This window comes from Pocillopora damicornis, chromosome 11 (assembly GCF_964200805.1).
Source record: "Pocillopora damicornis chromosome 11, jaPocDami1.2, whole genome shotgun sequence".
Taxonomy (NCBI): domain Eukaryota; kingdom Metazoa; phylum Cnidaria; class Anthozoa; order Scleractinia; family Pocilloporidae; genus Pocillopora; species Pocillopora damicornis.
This window is the reverse complement of record NC_142680.1, coordinates 2411164-2429417: the sequence shown is the minus strand read 5'-3', so window position 1 is coordinate 2429417 and position 18254 is coordinate 2411164. Positions and strand designations below refer to the sequence as shown.

The 18254-nt window shown below is 35.2% G+C and overlaps 3 protein-coding genes across 7 annotated transcripts; 2 read left to right on the top strand and 1 right to left on the bottom strand.

The window, feature by feature from the left end:
• Positions 1-418: 418 nt before the first annotated feature.
• On the top strand, positions 419-1537 carry LOC113682912 (histone H4). The gene has a single exon (XM_027200097.2). It carries the CDS (start codon positions 505-507, stop codon positions 814-816), a length of 312 nt encoding a protein of 103 aa, XP_027055898.1. The 5' UTR covers positions 419-504; the 3' UTR covers positions 817-1537.
• On the bottom strand, positions 1514-10801 carry LOC113682911 (uncharacterized). 5 transcript variants are annotated; one of them, XM_027200094.2, is made up of 11 exons: positions 10668-10801; positions 10544-10596; positions 9086-9191; positions 8661-8743; positions 8136-8212; positions 7845-7898; positions 7258-7380; positions 6881-6960; positions 5842-6051; positions 4973-5064; positions 1514-1677 (listed from the first exon to the last, which is right to left on the bottom strand). In XM_027200094.2, the coding sequence occupies exons 1-10, from the start codon at positions 10718-10720 to the stop codon at positions 5013-5015; spliced, it is 891 nt and encodes a 296-aa protein (XP_027055895.2). In that variant the 5' UTR covers positions 10721-10801; the 3' UTR covers positions 1514-1677; positions 4973-5012. The 5 variants fall into 5 exon arrangements, with proteins under 5 accessions (XP_027055895.2, XP_089043193.1, XP_089043191.1 ...); XM_089187067.1 differs by having other exon boundaries at positions 4973-5061; positions 10668-10792; XM_089187066.1 differs by lacking the exon at positions 1514-1677 and adding an exon at positions 3886-3998 and having other exon boundaries at positions 10668-10792.
• A 4-nt stretch (positions 10802-10805) lies between these two features.
• LOC113682907 (serine palmitoyltransferase 1) lies at positions 10806-18164 on the top strand. The gene is made up of 15 exons (XM_027200086.2): positions 10806-10961; positions 11101-11211; positions 11718-11815; positions 12042-12135; positions 12245-12317; positions 12532-12664; positions 12974-13103; positions 13255-13344; positions 13508-13615; positions 14168-14263; positions 15244-15340; positions 15443-15497; positions 15912-16029; positions 16128-16201; positions 16597-18164. Exons 1-15 carry the CDS (start codon positions 10842-10844, stop codon positions 16691-16693), a joined length of 1494 nt encoding a protein of 497 aa, XP_027055887.2. The 5' UTR covers positions 10806-10841; the 3' UTR covers positions 16694-18164.
• Positions 18165-18254: the final 90 nt, after the last annotated feature.

The following is an 18254-nucleotide window of genomic DNA, read 5'->3' as shown; positions in this document are numbered from 1 at the left end:
ACCATAAGTTAACTAAAGGGATGAGTAATGAAAAACAAAATGATTCAAGTCACGAGGACTAGTGGGGCCAGACACTTAACAGACTCAAGGCAACGTTCTTACTCCCCCTCTTACATACTTACAAATGACTTATGAAGAAGCTTTGAAACTGATACTAGTAGAGAGAGTTATGTACTCACTTTTCTAGGATTAGCGTTTTAAACCATAAACACTGTTACCAGATTCACATCTAGTGCAACCTTATGGATTCAATTTGAAATTGTAAACAATTTTTAAGCCGAGGGGAAGAATTTCAAAACATACTCGAGCTTGAAGCCATTTGGGATCGAATGTTCCAAGGGGAGAAGATCATTGGTCAGTATTTTTACTGCATACTTGGCCAATCACGAAACCCTTTGCATGACGTTTACTTCGGCGTCCGCATTAATTGTATTTATACTGCACACTTCTCACATTCTCTCTATTACTCTTACTTCAAAGTTTAGTTCACATTGGAATAGCAATATGTCTGGTCGTGGTAAAGGAGGTAAAGGGCTGGGAAAAGGAGGTGCTAAGCGTCACCGAAAGATCCTTCGAGATAACATCCAAGGTATCACTAAGCCTGCGATCCGTCGTCTTGCTCGCCGTGGCGGTGTCAAGCGAATCTCTGGCCTGATCTACGAGGAGACTCGAGGTGTTCTCAAAGTTTTCCTTGAGAACGTGATCCGTGATGCCGTGACATATACTGAGCACGCCAAGAGAAAGACTGTGACAGCCATGGATGTGGTGTACGCTCTGAAGAGACAAGGCCGCACTCTCTACGGATTTGGCGGTTAGACCACGCTGTAATCTACGAACACAGAACAAACGGCTCCCTTAGGAGCCACCAGATTTGATGAAGTTAATGATTGACTCGTGAGCGACCAATTCATCTCTTTTTCTTTTCTTTTTAAGTAAACAACAAAGAATCCATTCAGAATTTTCTCTCATACCCCAAGTCTCACTTAAGTCAAACTAGATTGAAAATTGTGGTAATTGTGCAAAGATTCTCGTCGCCAACCACTCTACCTTGCGTACTCGATGACAAGATCAGTTCTCAGAAATGGAAAATGTAATTTTAAATTGAGTGCAGCTTTTCTTTGAGGATTGAAATGTACAAACCTATATACTACAAGTATGAAACCGATCCACGAATTCTACTTTCAAACTTGTTCCCTTGAGAATTTTCCTATTAAAACTTTCGTAGCACTTGTCGATGCTTAATCCTTCAAGAGTGACAAGCAGTTAATTTTATTTAAGCATCCCGACTGGAAAAAAAATTAAGTTTGCAAGTGTGAAGGAGGTCATTGCCAACTCAAGAAGCTTGATTGTTGGACATTCTCCACGTTAGTACTATGTCACAAATGGATTAGAGAATATGCATTCTGAACATGTTGTGAAGGTGTAAGGATTGACCATAAATGAGTGTTTTGAAAGGAGAATTGTACGAGGAGAAATTACGTAACCAAAGATAAGAACAATTAAACTGGGCCAATGTTGTTTGTGATGTTTATTTCAATATCACTTGGAATGTGCATCTTTTCTTAAAAAAAGTCAGGACACTAGCTTCATTTTGTGCAAAAGAACTCGAGTCAAATTCCAGGCTACTTGCTTGCATGTAAACTCTTGGTTTCAGCGTTTCACATCCCTAAAAACAAACTTGTGAAGTGAAATTTTGTTAGATGCAATTCCATTTAATTTATTTCATCCAAGATAAGTTTTCATTAGTAAGCAATCCAGACAATTATGCTGACTAAATTCTAAATTCTTATAACACTTTCCTATATAGAAATGACCAATACATTCCAATTGATAGGGGAACTTGGAAGTGGTCCACATTTTAAAGTTTGCAAGGTCCCCCCAAGGGTCTGTTAACCCCCAAATTTTCATTAACTCCCATGAATGACCAAGACAGAATTTCTCCTTTCATTAACAATTTGTTATCAGGCATATAAGAGATGAGGAAAGATATCAATTTGGTGACTATTGTTTAATCCAATACCAAATTCTCAGAACTTGCATCATACGAATGAAGGAGAATTACTGATGAGATCTGGGAGTGAAAAGGTTACGTTAGCTAGATTCACAAAACCCTTGAACCCACTCCATAAAACAAGGAGTAATAGAATTAGAAGCAAGAATTATTCAAGGGAAAGTATGAACCTTCATTATCACTGTAGACTAAAATTTACACAGCAACTTGGAATCTATTTGTTTTATAATAAAGGAAAAAAAAAATTGTAATGATGACATCATCTATACATCTGTCCTCCAATAGATCATAAGTGAGAACCAATCAGAATGCATGCTTAACTGAGCTTAATATGTAAATTTAAAATTAAATTTTTTTATTTTTTTCAACAAAACTAGTAAATACAAATTGCTCTCAAAAGTTTCGTGAATATTTTCTCCACTATACATTATCAAAACCATTGCGGTAAACAAGTGTCATGAATTGAGGCTACAACAAGCAACCAAATTTCCATGGATAAATATGAACAGGAAACGAGGTTAGAGGAACAACTACCATTGCATTGACAAAGAAGTAAGGACTTAGAATGCCTTTTGTCAGGGATTTTAATGAGGAGCTAGTTTTCTCTTAAATCTACTATGGCTGAAAGATGTGGCATATTAACTGTACACACATTTAGTAATGTATATGGATATTAAAAAAATGCAAGGATACCAGGAAACCAATTAAACACAAAGATTTTTGAGCTGCTGTCAGGTGCTCCCATCCCATGGATATCAGATTTATTTTCAATATAAATTATTGGAAAATGCCACAAGAACATTGCAGTTGATTGACTGATATCCATATGCTACAGGAAGCTATGCTTTTTGGACGGTTGTCATCTGTGTCTCAATTATATCTCTGCTTAACCCATTAGCTCCCCAGAGTGATTAACATTTCTTATATAAACACCAATGAAATACCAAGTGAGCTTTTGCGTAAAAACATGATACCTTCATACATGAAGTTAACACATTATCCTCATACATAAAATCAAAGTGCTCTGTGAGCAAACTTGTGAATTGACACATTATTTTTTGGATTATGTTTAATGTTATCTGGTTTAGGGAATTTTGTGGTTGAACATCATATCTAGAGTACGAGCAGTAGTTCAGTGTTCGCTTATGTAGCAAAGAAACAAAGTAACGTTGGGATAAGAAGGCATTACAATTGAAATGATCATGCTATTGCATTTGATAAGGGTTGATGATATCATGTGTTTTAAACGTATATCATTTCTGTTTCTGGTTCAAAAGAAAAGGTTGGAAGTAAATGTGGGTGAAAAGCGAAATTTACTGTCTATCATTGTAAATATTAGAAAATCAAGGCAATACGGTCTTAATGAAAACATTAACGATTCCCTCTTTATCAAATGAGACAAACAGGAACGAGTTTTGAGTGATATACCTACCCAAGACTGCCACCATCATTTTGGATCTCTGCCTGGGTTTAGTCACGTGCTAGGCAACGTGTAATCAATAACAAGATAGAATTTCATTTCAGGCCTATTCGCCCATATATTTATCAATTTTGTGGTGTATAACTTTCACATTTTAGTATGTAATATGTATTTTGAATCTTCAAATTGTCTTGAAACTTAAAAGAAAATTGTTCTTTAAAAATTAACTGAAAATGGGTAGCTAAAATTGTTTGTAAAGGTGTTATTTGATTTTTGAGTTAACTTGTAATTTCGTTAGTCGCCAGCATCTTCTGTTGCTTCACACAGGAAAAACAGGATATGAAATGTAATGATCGATTTTGTCCTCAATCTCATGCTGTAACAGAAAAAGCTTTTGAACATCTGTAAGCTCCGAGTGCTTCACAGTAAGTGATATTCTCAATGAATCTTCGGATTGTTTTCAAGTTCAAGGATGGTAAATTACAATTTTATGAAAAACGAAGGTTGTTCTGTTATTTCAGTGTGAATCCTTGCATGCCTGCCAGTTGCTGGCGCCGCTTGTTGAAACTAAAACAAAAAAAAAACACTCTTTAAGATTATCATTGGCTTCTTTGTCACCCCACCACTATTCTTAGCAACAAAGGTCGCCATTTTGTTTGTTTATTGCTCACCAAAAACTATCAAATGCACTCAAAAGCCTAAAATTGAAAAAAGTTTACAGGAATCGACTAATCGAGTGAGCGAGCGAGTGCCACTCCCCACAGTGTATCTACAACTCACTCTTGCGCATACGAGCAATTCACGAGTTAAAAAGGTCAATGTTGCTATGGTAACATAAAAATTGCATCTGTCACAGCAGCACCTTTGACAACTGGGCCTTTGTCATATTGGAGAAGATCCGAATTACATGTATTTTAGGATAAAAACCCTTTATTACATTGTAACAGAAATGTAATTTATATTTCTTTCACCCTTTAGAGGCCATACACTCCTTCCACTTTTTAGTAGTGACATGTTCTACTTTGAAAAAAAATATACATTAAAGTGAAATGATTTAGTATTTCATTGGTGTTTATGTGATAAGTAGAATATTACATGGCTGCTTAGAGATACAAAATTTCTCTTCTCCTGTTGAAAAATATTTCATGAGTAGGCAATATTTTTCAACACTCAAGGAGAAATTTTGTATCTTTGTGTTGCCAAGTAATATCCATAACTTAGCCTGCAAACAGAAAATAGGAATACTCAAACTAATCAGGGAGAGGTTGTTATCTTGACATAACAACAAATTCTTATAATTAATTTACAAGGAAACATGTAGCAGATGGAAGGGAGAATTAAAAATTAGATCTTAGTTCACTGATTACTTTCCACCATGTTCTGGGCACTACCTCATGTAAAACAAGTGCTACTCTCTTAGATATCACAAACAAGACTCCAAGCTTGTAGGTTAACCACATACTAATCCATTACGTGAAATGAACCATCTAACTTGAGATGTCCACAGTTAGCATGTATTATCTCTGCAGCCTTTCACTTACTCGACCTACAACAGCAGTTTCTATCTTTCCTGGTCACACCTCAATGAGATTTGGACCTAGATCTTGATCTGGATCGGGATCTGGACTTTCTGCTGAGGAAAAAAATGTTGAATACATAATGAAGGGTACACAGTGATAAAAAGTTACATGCCATCAAAAAGACTACAATAACCTTTGAAATGAGTGTCAGATCTTGGCCACATAAGAGGGGTCAAAGTGAAATTTAGATTTGGGTCAAACAGAAGTCCACTATCAGCTTTTAGAACTAAACCCAACTATTTTGATCCAGGAAAGATTACCATTGGGCTGAAAATAAAAATTTTTACACTAAAAAAAGGGGGAAAAATAATTTTTCAAACAGTACAGCACCATCCCTTCTAAAAAAAAGATTAGTTTAAAAAAAAATTGTGATGGAAAAACAAAATCAGAGTAACACTAAGGTGAACTTGTGGACAAATAAGAATTATAACATATAAGAATGAACATTGATTGTACTAAAATTCAATAATCCTGTGATTCCAAGAAATAAAATTGAGCTTCTATCAACTAAAGAGAGTCTGGTTAGGCAGTGGTTTAGTATTCTGAATGATAAAATAAAAACATTGATGCGCCATCTCTACTAAGATGTATGCTCCTCCAAGAAAATTTGCTAATCAAATCTTCACATAACTCATTCCCACACTTTGCATATTCACAAGGAAAAAAGCTTTGGCAACCCATCCCTAAATGCATCAAATTTATGATCAAACTGGCTAACTGCATCGGCAACCCATCCCTAAATGCATCAAATTTATGATCAAACTGGGTAACTGCATAGATAATTCAATCATGTAAGACATTCAATCCTGATCATAACACAAATACCAAACCTCCTCTCCCTTGGACTTTGTTTGGGAGATCCTGAGCGTGAATGAGACCTTGATCTTGAACTGGAGCTCTTAGAACGAGACCTTGAACGACTACGAGATCGTGAAGAGCTACTTCTCGACCTAGATCTTGATGAGGAGGAAGACGAACTACTACTTCCACTACGCCGCTTTCTCTTACTGGGAGGAGAACCTGACTTTGATCTTGAACGCCTGAAGAATAGGCATTTTAAAAACAGATGAAATTAGATTTAACGTCATCAACAATAACCTACAGCTTATAAAGTCTCTTGAGAAATTCATCTTTTCAACAATTTTCTTTCACTTCAGCTGACATTCTGTTTAAACATATTAGAGAGTTAGTGATGGCAATCAATTATTAAAGTAAAGGAAAACTGATTTCAATAATTAAAATAAACTAAATATTAAAAACTGATGACAACCAGTATTAAAAACTAACAATCAAAAGTAATCAAATCAAAGCAGTCACTCTTGCAGGGGGGGGGGGGGGGGGTAATTTGGAAAAAAACAGAGCCAAATCATAGAGTTGCTGGCATGTTTTGGAAAGCTTTTTTCTTCCAAAACCTGAGAAGGGGAAATAATGTGACCTCTAAAACTGGTATCTACCTTCATCCTGATGATTATTTATTTTGTTTCACATTTAGTTGTTCTCCTAAATTGTATCTGTTTGTGACAATTTTGCAATTGTTGAAAAATTTTACATAAATCAACCACATGGATTTAACAACATAGCAAAACAACAGTAATGATAAGGTACTTTCTTTCCTCTTTAAGACTGTCAGACATGGGGAGGGGGGGGGGAATGAATCAATTTATATATATATTATCTTTGCTTGACTTTGCTTGCACAGTAAGATTCAATCTGGGGAGAATCTTTAATATGCACAAATATAATATTATCACCTATAATAATATCACAAAAAGAAATTTTTTTTAAATGAACTATGACAGAATTGGCAGAGTGCCTGACCCCACCTGAATAATCAAGAATTGGTGGGGCAGACAGGGGGGAGGAGTTTACCGGCCCTTATCCTTGTTTTCATTGTCTGAATCATCATCAAGTTGGTACTTGGACAAGTCACCATCTTCATCATCATCATCCTGATAAGGAAAAGAGCAAACTTTGATTAAAAACCAAAACTCAGTAACAAAAAGATTCAACACTATTAATAGTGATTTTCTGTTTGCTTTCATCTATATAATCTTTTCTGAGACAGCGCCTTTTTTGGGAAAATACACACTTATTTTTAATTGAATTCTGTGTAAAATGTGAAGGATAGCTGTCATTACTGAGTGATTATAATGCAGAGAATTTTGAAGGCTATGACAATGATTACCACATTAACTTCACTTTCTAGACATGAATTATCTCTCTCTACAAGTTACAATTTGTGCTACCTCATCATCCAAGTTATATTTTGACAGGTCGCCTTCTTCATCATCATCATCATCATCATCATCATCATCATTGTAATAATCATCTTCCTCCCCTTTGTTGTTAGGTTCTTCTGTTTTCGGTTTCTGTCATGAAAATACTCAGTTTTACTACACAGCTCTTATGACTCAGCTCACAGGGGAAATATGATACACCTATAGAAAGTTTTTTTTTACCAGTGTTTGATCCTGTGATTAAATACTTTGCATGCTAGCTCAATGTCCTTCACAATCCCAATTTCTTTGACTCAAACCTTTGACCGCTAAGAGTGATAAGAATCTATTAAAGCAGCTTCACCTTATGTAACCAACCCTGACCATTAAGGTCATGAGAATAAAGGAAAGGATCACCAACTAAAGAAGCTTTTGATTGTAAATAAATTTTCCTTCTCAGCCTGCTTAGAAATATACAGAAAACAGTAAAGAGAGTAAAAATACTGATGTTAGGTTTTAGAGGTTAATATTAAGGACAATGTATGCTGAAAAGCTTTTGATCTGTTTAACTCGTAATTTTTTTAATGTTAAACTTTGACTGACAATGCGGAATATACCTGTTCAACAACTGCTTGAGAAGCACCCTGCTTTCCTTTCTTTTTTCTACCAAACTGCCAAACAGAAATAAAGATTATTAATGAAAAAAAAAATTGTACTTGTCAAACATCCAGTTTTCAAGAGCTTATCTCATTAAGTTGAATAACACAAAGAAATAACAATGATGAGATTACAGGTAACAATATGTTAAGAAGTAAAAACAATAATAATTAATCTATGTAACAAAATTATCATTTAGAAAAAAAGTAAAATGCTCAGTGTTGCATATTTTATCCTAGATTTTTAAATACCTCATCAAATTCATCATCAGAATCTTCTCTTTGGATGTACTCTACCCCTTCACGTTCATTGAAACCACCACCATATCCTACGAACATAAGCAAAGAAAGATAAAAAAGTGATTAATATGTAACTTCTCCCAATAAAATTCATAACTTATCCAACAGACAGGTAATGAGGGGGCTCAAACTTATCGGGTAGAAGTTGTTGTCTTGATCTATCAGCAAATTCTCATAACTAATTTAAAAAGAAATTTGATAAATTTGAGAATTAATAATCAGATCGTGGAGGGGATTTCAATGGCATTTTTCAGCAGAAACCAGAAAGGCAGCAAAAACCCAAACACACAAGTCTCCTCAGATCCTAAACATGTAGCAGTGAGAGGTCTTATAGGCAGTTTTAGACCACCCGTAACTAGCTTTTATCGAAACCCTTGCTAGGCTAAATCAAACATAAAAGAATGCTTAGTTGTAACTTAAGATGATTCATGATTTTGGAAAACACTAGAAGAAAGAAAAAGAACAAAATTCAATCACCTGTCCTAACTTCAGCTTTAGCAAATTTAGGATGTCCACACATGTTACAATCATTTCTTCGAGCCCAGTTTACATTACCACATCTAAAGGCAAAAAAAAATTTATTTCATAACAAGTTAATTAATGGAAAATAAGGAACCCTTCCACCAACATGAAATTAACAACAATACCATGAAAATTTTCTGTTCCTATTCATACTTCTGGCTGGAGAGGAGCAGAGAAGATCAAGTGTCCAGCTAAGAATAAAAGACGCTGAATCCAACCAGGCCTGGAAACCTGGTGCTTTTGGTTCATAGTTAAGCAAGCATATCTGCTGCTTCTCTCACTAGTTTTGGAGGGAGGGGTGGAGATGGGAAAGGAGGCATCTGCCTAAGTTGAGGGTCTACTGTAGACATTACACATTTCAAATTGCAGTGAAGACATACTTGGAACACATCCAGTCATCAGCACTAAACAATCCTCTACTTTTTGCTGCGGCTTGTTTCCCAATTTCTGCTCCAGTAAGCTTTATTTTGTCAATGTTTCCCTTTTCTTAAAAAGTGAAAAGTAAATTATAAAATGCAAAGCACCATAATCACATTGTGTTTTATCAAATGTGTAACCCTGAAGAGCCATATGCCTACTAAAGGAACATGATCGTCATTTTTTTTCTGAAAAAGTTTGATAATCATAGCATGCCATAATAACTGACCAAAAATAACCCTAAAAGCTAAGTTTTCCATTTGTCTCATGATGTAGTCACGTGTGATGTAGATCAAGACGTTTTGAATGCATACTGCTAGTCTTCTTCAGTCTTATGTGAATCCTGTAAACTATGCCATCTTGTTTAGCCACTGTCGACCCGGCTAAACAAGATGGTGTAGTTTACAGGATTCCCTGTGAATGTGGCAAGGTATACGTAGGAGAGACTGGAAGACCTATGCAAGACAGAATTAAGGAGCATGATTGAGACATTCGCCTCGGCCTGTGCCGAGACCTCTGCTGATTCAGAGCATGCCCACAACACCGGACACAAGCCACTCTGGAACAAAGTAAAGTCATGACCCTTATTACTACACACATAGGGTCAATGAGGCAATTCACATAAGACTCCACCCTAACAACATCAACAGGGATAGTGGAATAGAAATTCCAGAAGCATTGATGCCCATGATCAAAAAACACAACAACAGGAGAGCTGTGTGACAGCAGACTGCCGAGGGAGCAAATCACTGGGTGATCAGCAAGGATCAAAATGCACCAATCAGAACTGTTGAAAAACAACTAATCACAGCAGAGCATCATGCTTTATAAGATCACGCATGACCAGTCGACCTCATTGGCTGAAGAAGACTAGCAGTATGCATCGAAACGTCGCGTTCTACATCACACGTGACTACATCGTGAGACAAACGGAAACTTAGCTTTTATTATTATTCACCACGATGAATAACCACCACCTTTTCTACCAAAAATAACCTTTAACTAAAAAGGTTAATGAGATCACTTGACAGTGGAGTTTGAGCGAAACAATAGTTATCTAGCATAACAGATTCAAAAATCGATGGAGGTCAAACTATGGACAAAAGATCAAAGGATGATCTTTTCCAAAGATTACAAAATTAATTAGGTCTCACTTTGCTCTAGAAGCTCATTTCAATCAGGCAAAGTTTCATCTTACAATTTTACAATTATGATCAGCTAACGTGCACATTGAAACAATGAACTTAATTCCTAAACAGCTGACGATTTATAACATAAATTAAAGGAAATACGGAATAATAAACAATTTCGAAAAATTTTCAAATCGCTTTTGACACAAGAATGGGCTACTAAATCTGTTACAGTACCAACATAACGTTGTTCGCTAAAGTGGAGAAACGTGGCAAAGGGCATGCTCTCACCTTTTCCACAACGGTTGCAGGAAGTACGTCGGGCAAAATTCACATTGCCGCATCTGAAAAAGGAATAAAAGAAGAAACATGAAGAAATAATGAAGATATTTCAACTCTTTCACGTAGAAATTACCGCTTATCGGTGCAGACCCAGTCGCCGTTACTCATTTTAAGTTTGGAAGACATGATGTTGTTGGTGGACGCTTTCGAAGTTCGCGTTACGTCTTGCACATTTGCTCGAGGGAGACTGAACACGTGTCGTCTCCAGATCCTTTCAAGTCTGGGCGTATCTAAAATAAAATCCAAAATGGCCCGGGTTGAACAACAATGTGCTACTGAGGGATCTACAAGTTCTACCTATTTGCAGCTTTCTTATTTTACGATTTATCTCACACAAGGAATAGAGATCTTAGAATATTACACAAAGGTCAGTTACTATTTGTTAACCATGGATAGCTATTGGAAGTCGTACATTTTCAAACCCTGTTTTCCAAAGCTTGGCACGTAAACATGACATAACCTATGTCGGTTAGAGGTGAAAACATTTTTAATTTAAACTTGGATAGGTGCCCTTCTATCATGTTCTTTTCGAAGCTGTCTTGGTGATTTGGATCGTTAGACTGATAACCAGCAAGACCTTTAGATTCAGGGAACAGAAGATTGAACTCACTGAGAAGGTAAGATCGGTATAAATGAATGTAATTGAGGTTTAGGAAAACTTAAAGAATAATAGGCCATTTAACGCTTTATCTCTTAAGAGTGACGGGGATCTAATTTCTCCTTAAAGCATCGTTGCTGAATCAAACACTGAGGTCATGAGAATAAGGAAAATCATTGTAAACTAAAGAAGGTTGAGATAGTCAAACAAATTCTCCTGGTCAGTACCACAGGAAATGTAAAGATAACCGTTGTGTGGAAAATATGAATATCAATGTGCAGGTGTGAAGTGTTAAAAGATGAACTAGCATTCATTAATTAACTCTCTGTTTCCTGGAAACAGCAAACTTTTTGTTTGATTCTAAGATGAGTTATCTGCAGTGAAAGTTAACTAAATTCAGATGTCACTGTAAATGTTACAACAGGCTTTAAAAAGAAAAAAAAACTGTTACACTGGTTAGAGAACTTTGAATTTATGAGTCTGTGGTCTAAAAAATCTCACATTATCTGTTTTCACTGTAACTAGGAAGAGGAGGAACTGATTGAAGAGTGGCAGCCAGAACCGTTAGTACCAGCAACACCAACATACGAATTAGATACACTCACTCCCAAAGTGGTACAGGGGTATGCATGAAATACTTCTTTTTATTTTTCTTTACAACAAAAAGATACCTCTCCCAAAGTCTTTGTAAATGAATTATTATGGCTCCATTTTCTTAATTTTTATAGATAAATTAATTAATTTTTTTCTAATGGCTGTTGAACACCTTTATGACACCATGTGTCGATTGAAAGGTCTCTTTGTTTTAATTAAATGAATTTTCTTTTTTTTTTGTCTTTTTTGCATCAGGAAACCAGGTCATACTTTGAATATAGATGACAAAGAGTGTCTAAACTTTGCAACATTTAATTTTCTTGGCTTTGTGGGAAATGAAAAGATAGAGGTAATTCAGTGGTTCTCATTTTCACTAGATAGGCTCCTTAGAATCAAAGAAGAACTGTTTACTCTTCACTTATGTTAAAATTACCTTCAATACTTACAATATCTTTCAGGACACAGCCATTAAAAGTTTACATCAATATGGTGTAGGTTCCTGTGGTCCCCGTGGTTTTTATGGGACAATAGGTAAGAAGTCAATTCTCCCAACTAGCTTCTACACATTTCCTCTGAAATCAGGTACAAGAATTTGGTGTTAGATCAAGATAACTTCTGTCTGATAAGTTTAAGTATTCTCATTTCTAGTTTGCTAGATAGTGTGTGGATGCTATAAGGAGAAGTTATATATGAATCAATAATGGGAGTCTGTAAAAGGATAAAAGCCATGTTTCATATGTTGCAGATGTACATCTGGAGTTAGAGGAAAGACTAGCCAAATTCATGGGAACTGAAGAGGCTATCCTATATGCCTATGGATTTTCTACAATAGCAAGTGTGATTCCTGCATACTCCAAAAGAGGGGATGTTATTTTCTGGTGAGATCACTGATAACATATTAATACTTTTGAAGTGATTTTTTTTCATATTTTTTACATGAATTGTTGGTATGGATTTCTGCAATTTAAACAGAAACTTTGATAAGCTAAAATGTCATATTAGCTAGTGTTCAGAACTTTTTAACTATAGTTAGGTGGTTTATTGATATTAAATTTTTTCTAAATTTTCCAAGTTTTGTCAGTGGCTGATTTTTCCAAGGTTTGAAATATGATGAAGATTATCCTCAAATGTTAATGATACTTAATAATTTCTTTCTTGATGTGAATCTTCCAATTTTTTTCTTATAGTGACAAGGGAGTATCTTTTGCAATTCAAAAAGGACTGGTGGCTTCCAGAAGTCGTATAATGTGGTTTGAGCATAACGACATGGAAGATCTTGAAAGGCTTTTACATGAACAGAAGGAGAAAGATGACAAAGTACAATACAGTAAAATATTTTATTCCTTTATTTCTGTATACATTTTCTTATCAGTCAATTTTTTGTTGTTGTTTTTTTCATTTTTGATATCTCCAAACAAGAGGAATATCATGACCTCTTATTTTTGCTATTTACATTTTTTTTTTACAGAATCCCAAGAAAGCAAGTGTAACAAGAAGATTTTTAGTAATAGAGGGAATTTCTGTCAACTATGGTGACATTGCACCACTTCCAAAAATAGTAAGTAACATGGTTGTGAATGATTGCAATACTTTGTCAAGTATGTAAAGTATATAAATTGTTTTAATTATTGCTTAATTTGCTCCCTAAGTAGTAAAAACCAGCTTTTCTTTTCAATATTAAGTTACTTAATGAAAGAGCAATTTCCCTTTGCTTTCTTAAGATTGAATTGAAATATAAGTACAAAGTTCGTCTCATCATTGATGAAAGTGCATCATTTGGGGTTCTTGGGCAAGCTGGTCGAGGATTGACAGAGCACTTTGATGTTCCAGTAAGTTTGGTATTTTGTAAATCTCATGTGTTGTACCAGTCCAATACATTCTCCTTGTATTCATATCTTGTATTACTGTCTTCAGCAGTTTCATAGGCAGTGGAATATGAGGTATATCCAAATGCTTGTAATGAGCTAGTGAGCTACCCACTTGTAGTTTTTACACAGACATTACTGTATTCCTAACCTTAGTTGAAAGTACAGGAAATTGCAACTGTAAAAGTTTAAACCTTCAAAATTTCCAAGGGACTTCAGACCTCCCAAGGAAGAGGAAGTCCAGCAGGCCCTCAAAACTACCAATTTGTCATTCTTAACTATCCACACCCTCTTGTATCAAATTTTATAAAAGCTCCTAACTCTCTTAGATGAAGCTTAAGTGAGAAGGACTGAAAGCATTGACAAAACTCCAGTATTTTTATAAAACGGCCTCTCTCTTCTAGAGTGAGGTAAATGAACAAGCAAAGAAATGTGGCAATAGCTTGCCACCAACAAAAGTAAAATTTGAAATAAAAACTGAAACCTTTTTGCATCATATTCTTTCCTTCTCCTCAGATTAAAGATGTCGACATGATATCTGTTTCAATGGAGAACTCATTAGCAACTATTGGAGGGTTCTGTTGTGGAACATCATTTGTAGTTGATCATCAGGTTTGTCATGATTTGTTACATTTTACACACCCTAAAGTAGTGTCCAAAGAGGGAGATATGGTAGCCAAGCAAGGTGCTACACTGTTCATTATGGGTACATCTGGCTTCTTATGTGATAAGCACTGGACTCCCAAGCACCTCTCTAAACCTTTGGTTTAGTGGTTCAAATCAAAATTAGCACAAGACTAATCCAGGCTTCATGACCATGGCAATGTAAAGTTTATTTACCTAGTCAATACAGGATTTGTTATCCATTTCAAATGCAAGCTCTTATTTAGTAATTATCCATAGTGTCTGTTATACAATTCCTATGACGTTAATTTATAGTATTTGGAATTGGATCAATCAATAATCCCCTAATAGATATTTTTCTTTATTCTCGTCACTTGTCTGCTTGATATTGAACTCATATTTTAAGGAGAAATTCTATCTAGGTCACTTATGGGAGTTACAGGGTTAATCAGGCTTCAAAAAAATTAAACATAATATAATACTGATTCCAATAATATATTGGCTTCTGCCAAACTCTGAATACAACCTGATGAAATACTGAGGGATGGTATGCAGTGAACAAGCACCCTCTCTAAGGGAAGGGGTTCTTTCTCTGTAACCCTTTAACCCTTAGGAGTAACTGGGATATAATTTCTCCATACAGCAACACTTCTGAATGAAACAATAAGGTCATGAGAATAGGGAAAATGATCACTAACTGAAGAAGCTCTTGATTTCCAAATAAATTATCATTGTTGGTACCATAGGAAATATGTAAAGAGCAGTATGGGGAATATACATGTTGATGTCAGGTTGTATAGGGATAAGAAGAAAGCCAGATAAGTTCTGGCTGTAAGGGGATTAACCTCTTGGTGATTCTCCATCCAAGGGTTATGTCCTTGGAAACACAGGGAATTTTTTTGGTCTTAATCTTGTGAAACATATGTTTTTTTTGAGACTGTAATTCTTACTTTTTTCTATTCTTGCAGAGACTGTCTGGTGCTGGTTACTGTTTTTCTGCATCTCTCCCTCCTATGTTGGCCTCAGCAGCAATTGAAGGGTTAAATATCATAGAAGAAAAACCAGGTTAGTAATCAAATGAACGTTTGTCTTAGAAAGTGTAATTTTTAAAATGGTTGATCATACACAAACAAACTTAATTAACTGCTTCTTAATTTTGTCATTTAGAAATGTTTGAGGAACTCAAAGAGAAAGCAAAACTATTGTATGGAGAACTTGAAAAGTATGTGCACTCCACATGTAATCATAAGGTTTTGACTAAACTAACAAGGTTATTGATTTAACCCAGTAACTCCGATAGGTGATTAGCATGTAACTTCTCCCTATAGTATTCATACATTATTGAGCAAACAGGTGAGGAGAATACTCAAACTTATCAGGTAGAAGTTGTTATCTTGATCTAACCCCAAATTCTTGCAACTGATGTACAACAAAATGGGTTGCAACTAAAGGGGAGAATTAACAATCTAATCTTAGGAGTTAAAGGGTAAAAATTAAAGGAAAGATTGGTGTCTCTGTGGCAGAATTTCTGAGGGGGGAGCACTCCATCAAATTCTTGGCAGAGGTGTGCCACCTCAACAGCACTTACTCTCCTTTAATTTTGATGAAGTATTTTAAATACCATTTTTCATTTTAGCCTCAAAGGACTTCTACGCGAAGGATCGGAGGGGTCTCCAATTCTACACCTGAGACTTCAGGAACCATTTGAAACATTTGAGGAAGATGAAGAGAAATTGAAACAAGTTGTTGATTATGTGAGTAGGTCTTGAATATTATTGTATTGCTTTTAATGTAACTGTTTGACTTTTCAGTAATAAATTGTTACTTCTTTGTTTCTGGTTATGAATTGTAGGCTCTGAAGAATGGTGTGGCACTTACAGTAGCAAGATATCTAAAAAATGAGGAAAAATTTCTGCCACCTCCAAGGTAGGGCTCCTCCCTATAAGGTTCCTCATTGAAGTGTTGCGGCATTCGGCATTTTACTTTTTGCAGTATTCTGGTATTTGCTGATTTTTTTTGCAGCACTGCAGTATTCAGAAACCCCCCCCCCCCAATGTCCCTCTCAATAACAGCATGTGCTTGTCTTTCTGTTTTGAGCAAATAGAAGATTTGTACTTACTAAAGACAATACAACTTTTCATCGTGTAATTCTCTGCATGGAAATTGATTTGCACTTGTGCTAAGAAATCTTGAGCTTATTGTTCAGACATCCTTCCTCTTAAGGTCTAAAGTCAATGATTGTACCAAACGATTCCTGAATGTGCTTTAGTATTGCTGACATTTTCATCAATTTAGGTGTTTATCACTATTTTCTTTTGCAGCATCAGAGTGACACTGAATATTCAGCTAACAACTGAAGAAATCAAACATGGAGGCAAAGTTATAAGAGAAGCTGCAGAGAGTGTATTTGGCCAGTGATCCAGCAAAAAGTGTTACATCGTAGCCAGGCTGTATGAATTGATATCTACTGGAACTGTCAATCAATGTGTATTTTTTTGTTACACTGTAGACACACACAAATCATAGAGGCAGGTTAAAAAATTTAAGGATTATTAAGGATTCTAAAAATTCATAGTTAGTAATAACTTTATGATGTCAAAGAAAATCTCACAAGCAATACAGTGGTATATTGGATAGGGGTTAGTTGTTGGAATGTACTGCAAAGTTCAGACTGGTAATAATTAATTAAATCAATGTAAATTAACTACTAAATAATTTTTATGTTATAGATATTAAGTGTCTTCATATGGAATGTACCTTAAGTATATTATCGAATTGCTAATAACCAGCTTCTACAATTTTGCACAAAGATATGGGGGGATTCCCTTGTTTGAAAGGAGAATGCTGGAAAGGTGGAACAATATTACATGAAACTGAAAATTAAAAGAACTTGCAAATGTTTCTGTGAGTTTTTCATCAGGATTTATTAAATTGCTGTTTTGTACATTGTGTTTTTGTGTACCCTTTGCAATAAAACATTACCAGTAAAGAGGTTATTTTGGTAATTTTCAATTTATAATGTGCTAAAACTTTTTGAATCTGTATAACCCTTTCTTTTCAATTATCTAAATTATTGTTACTGTCTTAGATTTATTTAGAATTTTGTGGTAAATCAAATAACATCCTCCAATATTGCTGTTTTCACTGTAGGTCTCATTGATATGAGTATGGACATGGTTAGGAGAAATGACTTATTTGTCACCCCCTAAGAGTGAGAGGGTTAACCCTTTATACCCTAACATCAGAATGCATATTCTCCTTACTGTTCTCTATGGATTTCCTTTTGTGCTAAAAAGGAGAATTTTTTGGCAATCAAGATATTATTTAGTTTAACCATGATTGTTTCCTTAATTCTCATGATCTTAATGTCTGATTCAGGGGGTGATATTTTAAGGAAAAATTAGATGCTAGCCATTCTTGAAGGTGAAAGGGCGAATTGAAATTATTTATTTTTCTGAATGTTGTGTGAAAACTTAATTCTTTGATATTCTAGAAATAGTTAACAATAGTTATAAAGAACTGTAGATTAGCATGTTTGGTGTGTTTATTCAGCTGTTAGGTCTCTCCAGCAAGGAACTGCTGCAGAATATTCTACACAGAAGGGAGAATTTGAGAGAAATATTGTTGTTAAAGAAACTATTTGTGTTCCCTAAAGGGCTTTAATTTCATTTATTGAAGGCTTGTTCACCTGTAGTTACACATGTTTCCCATACTACTGTCATAGGTTAGGACTAGTGTATGAGTTACTTTTCCTAAAAAGTAGTCATTGAGGAATGTTCTTTTACATTTTGTTGTGTTTTGAAAAATCTTGGTGTAAATGCAATGTTGTGAAGAAGTCAATTAAAAAAAATAAAAAAATAAAAATAAAAAACAACTTCATTTACTAGAATGTGTGTCCTCTATCACTTCACTTTTTCAATGAAACTTGCTAAGCCAGGTCTCCTGGTCAGAGAATATCAGTAACTGTGAAAATTCTATT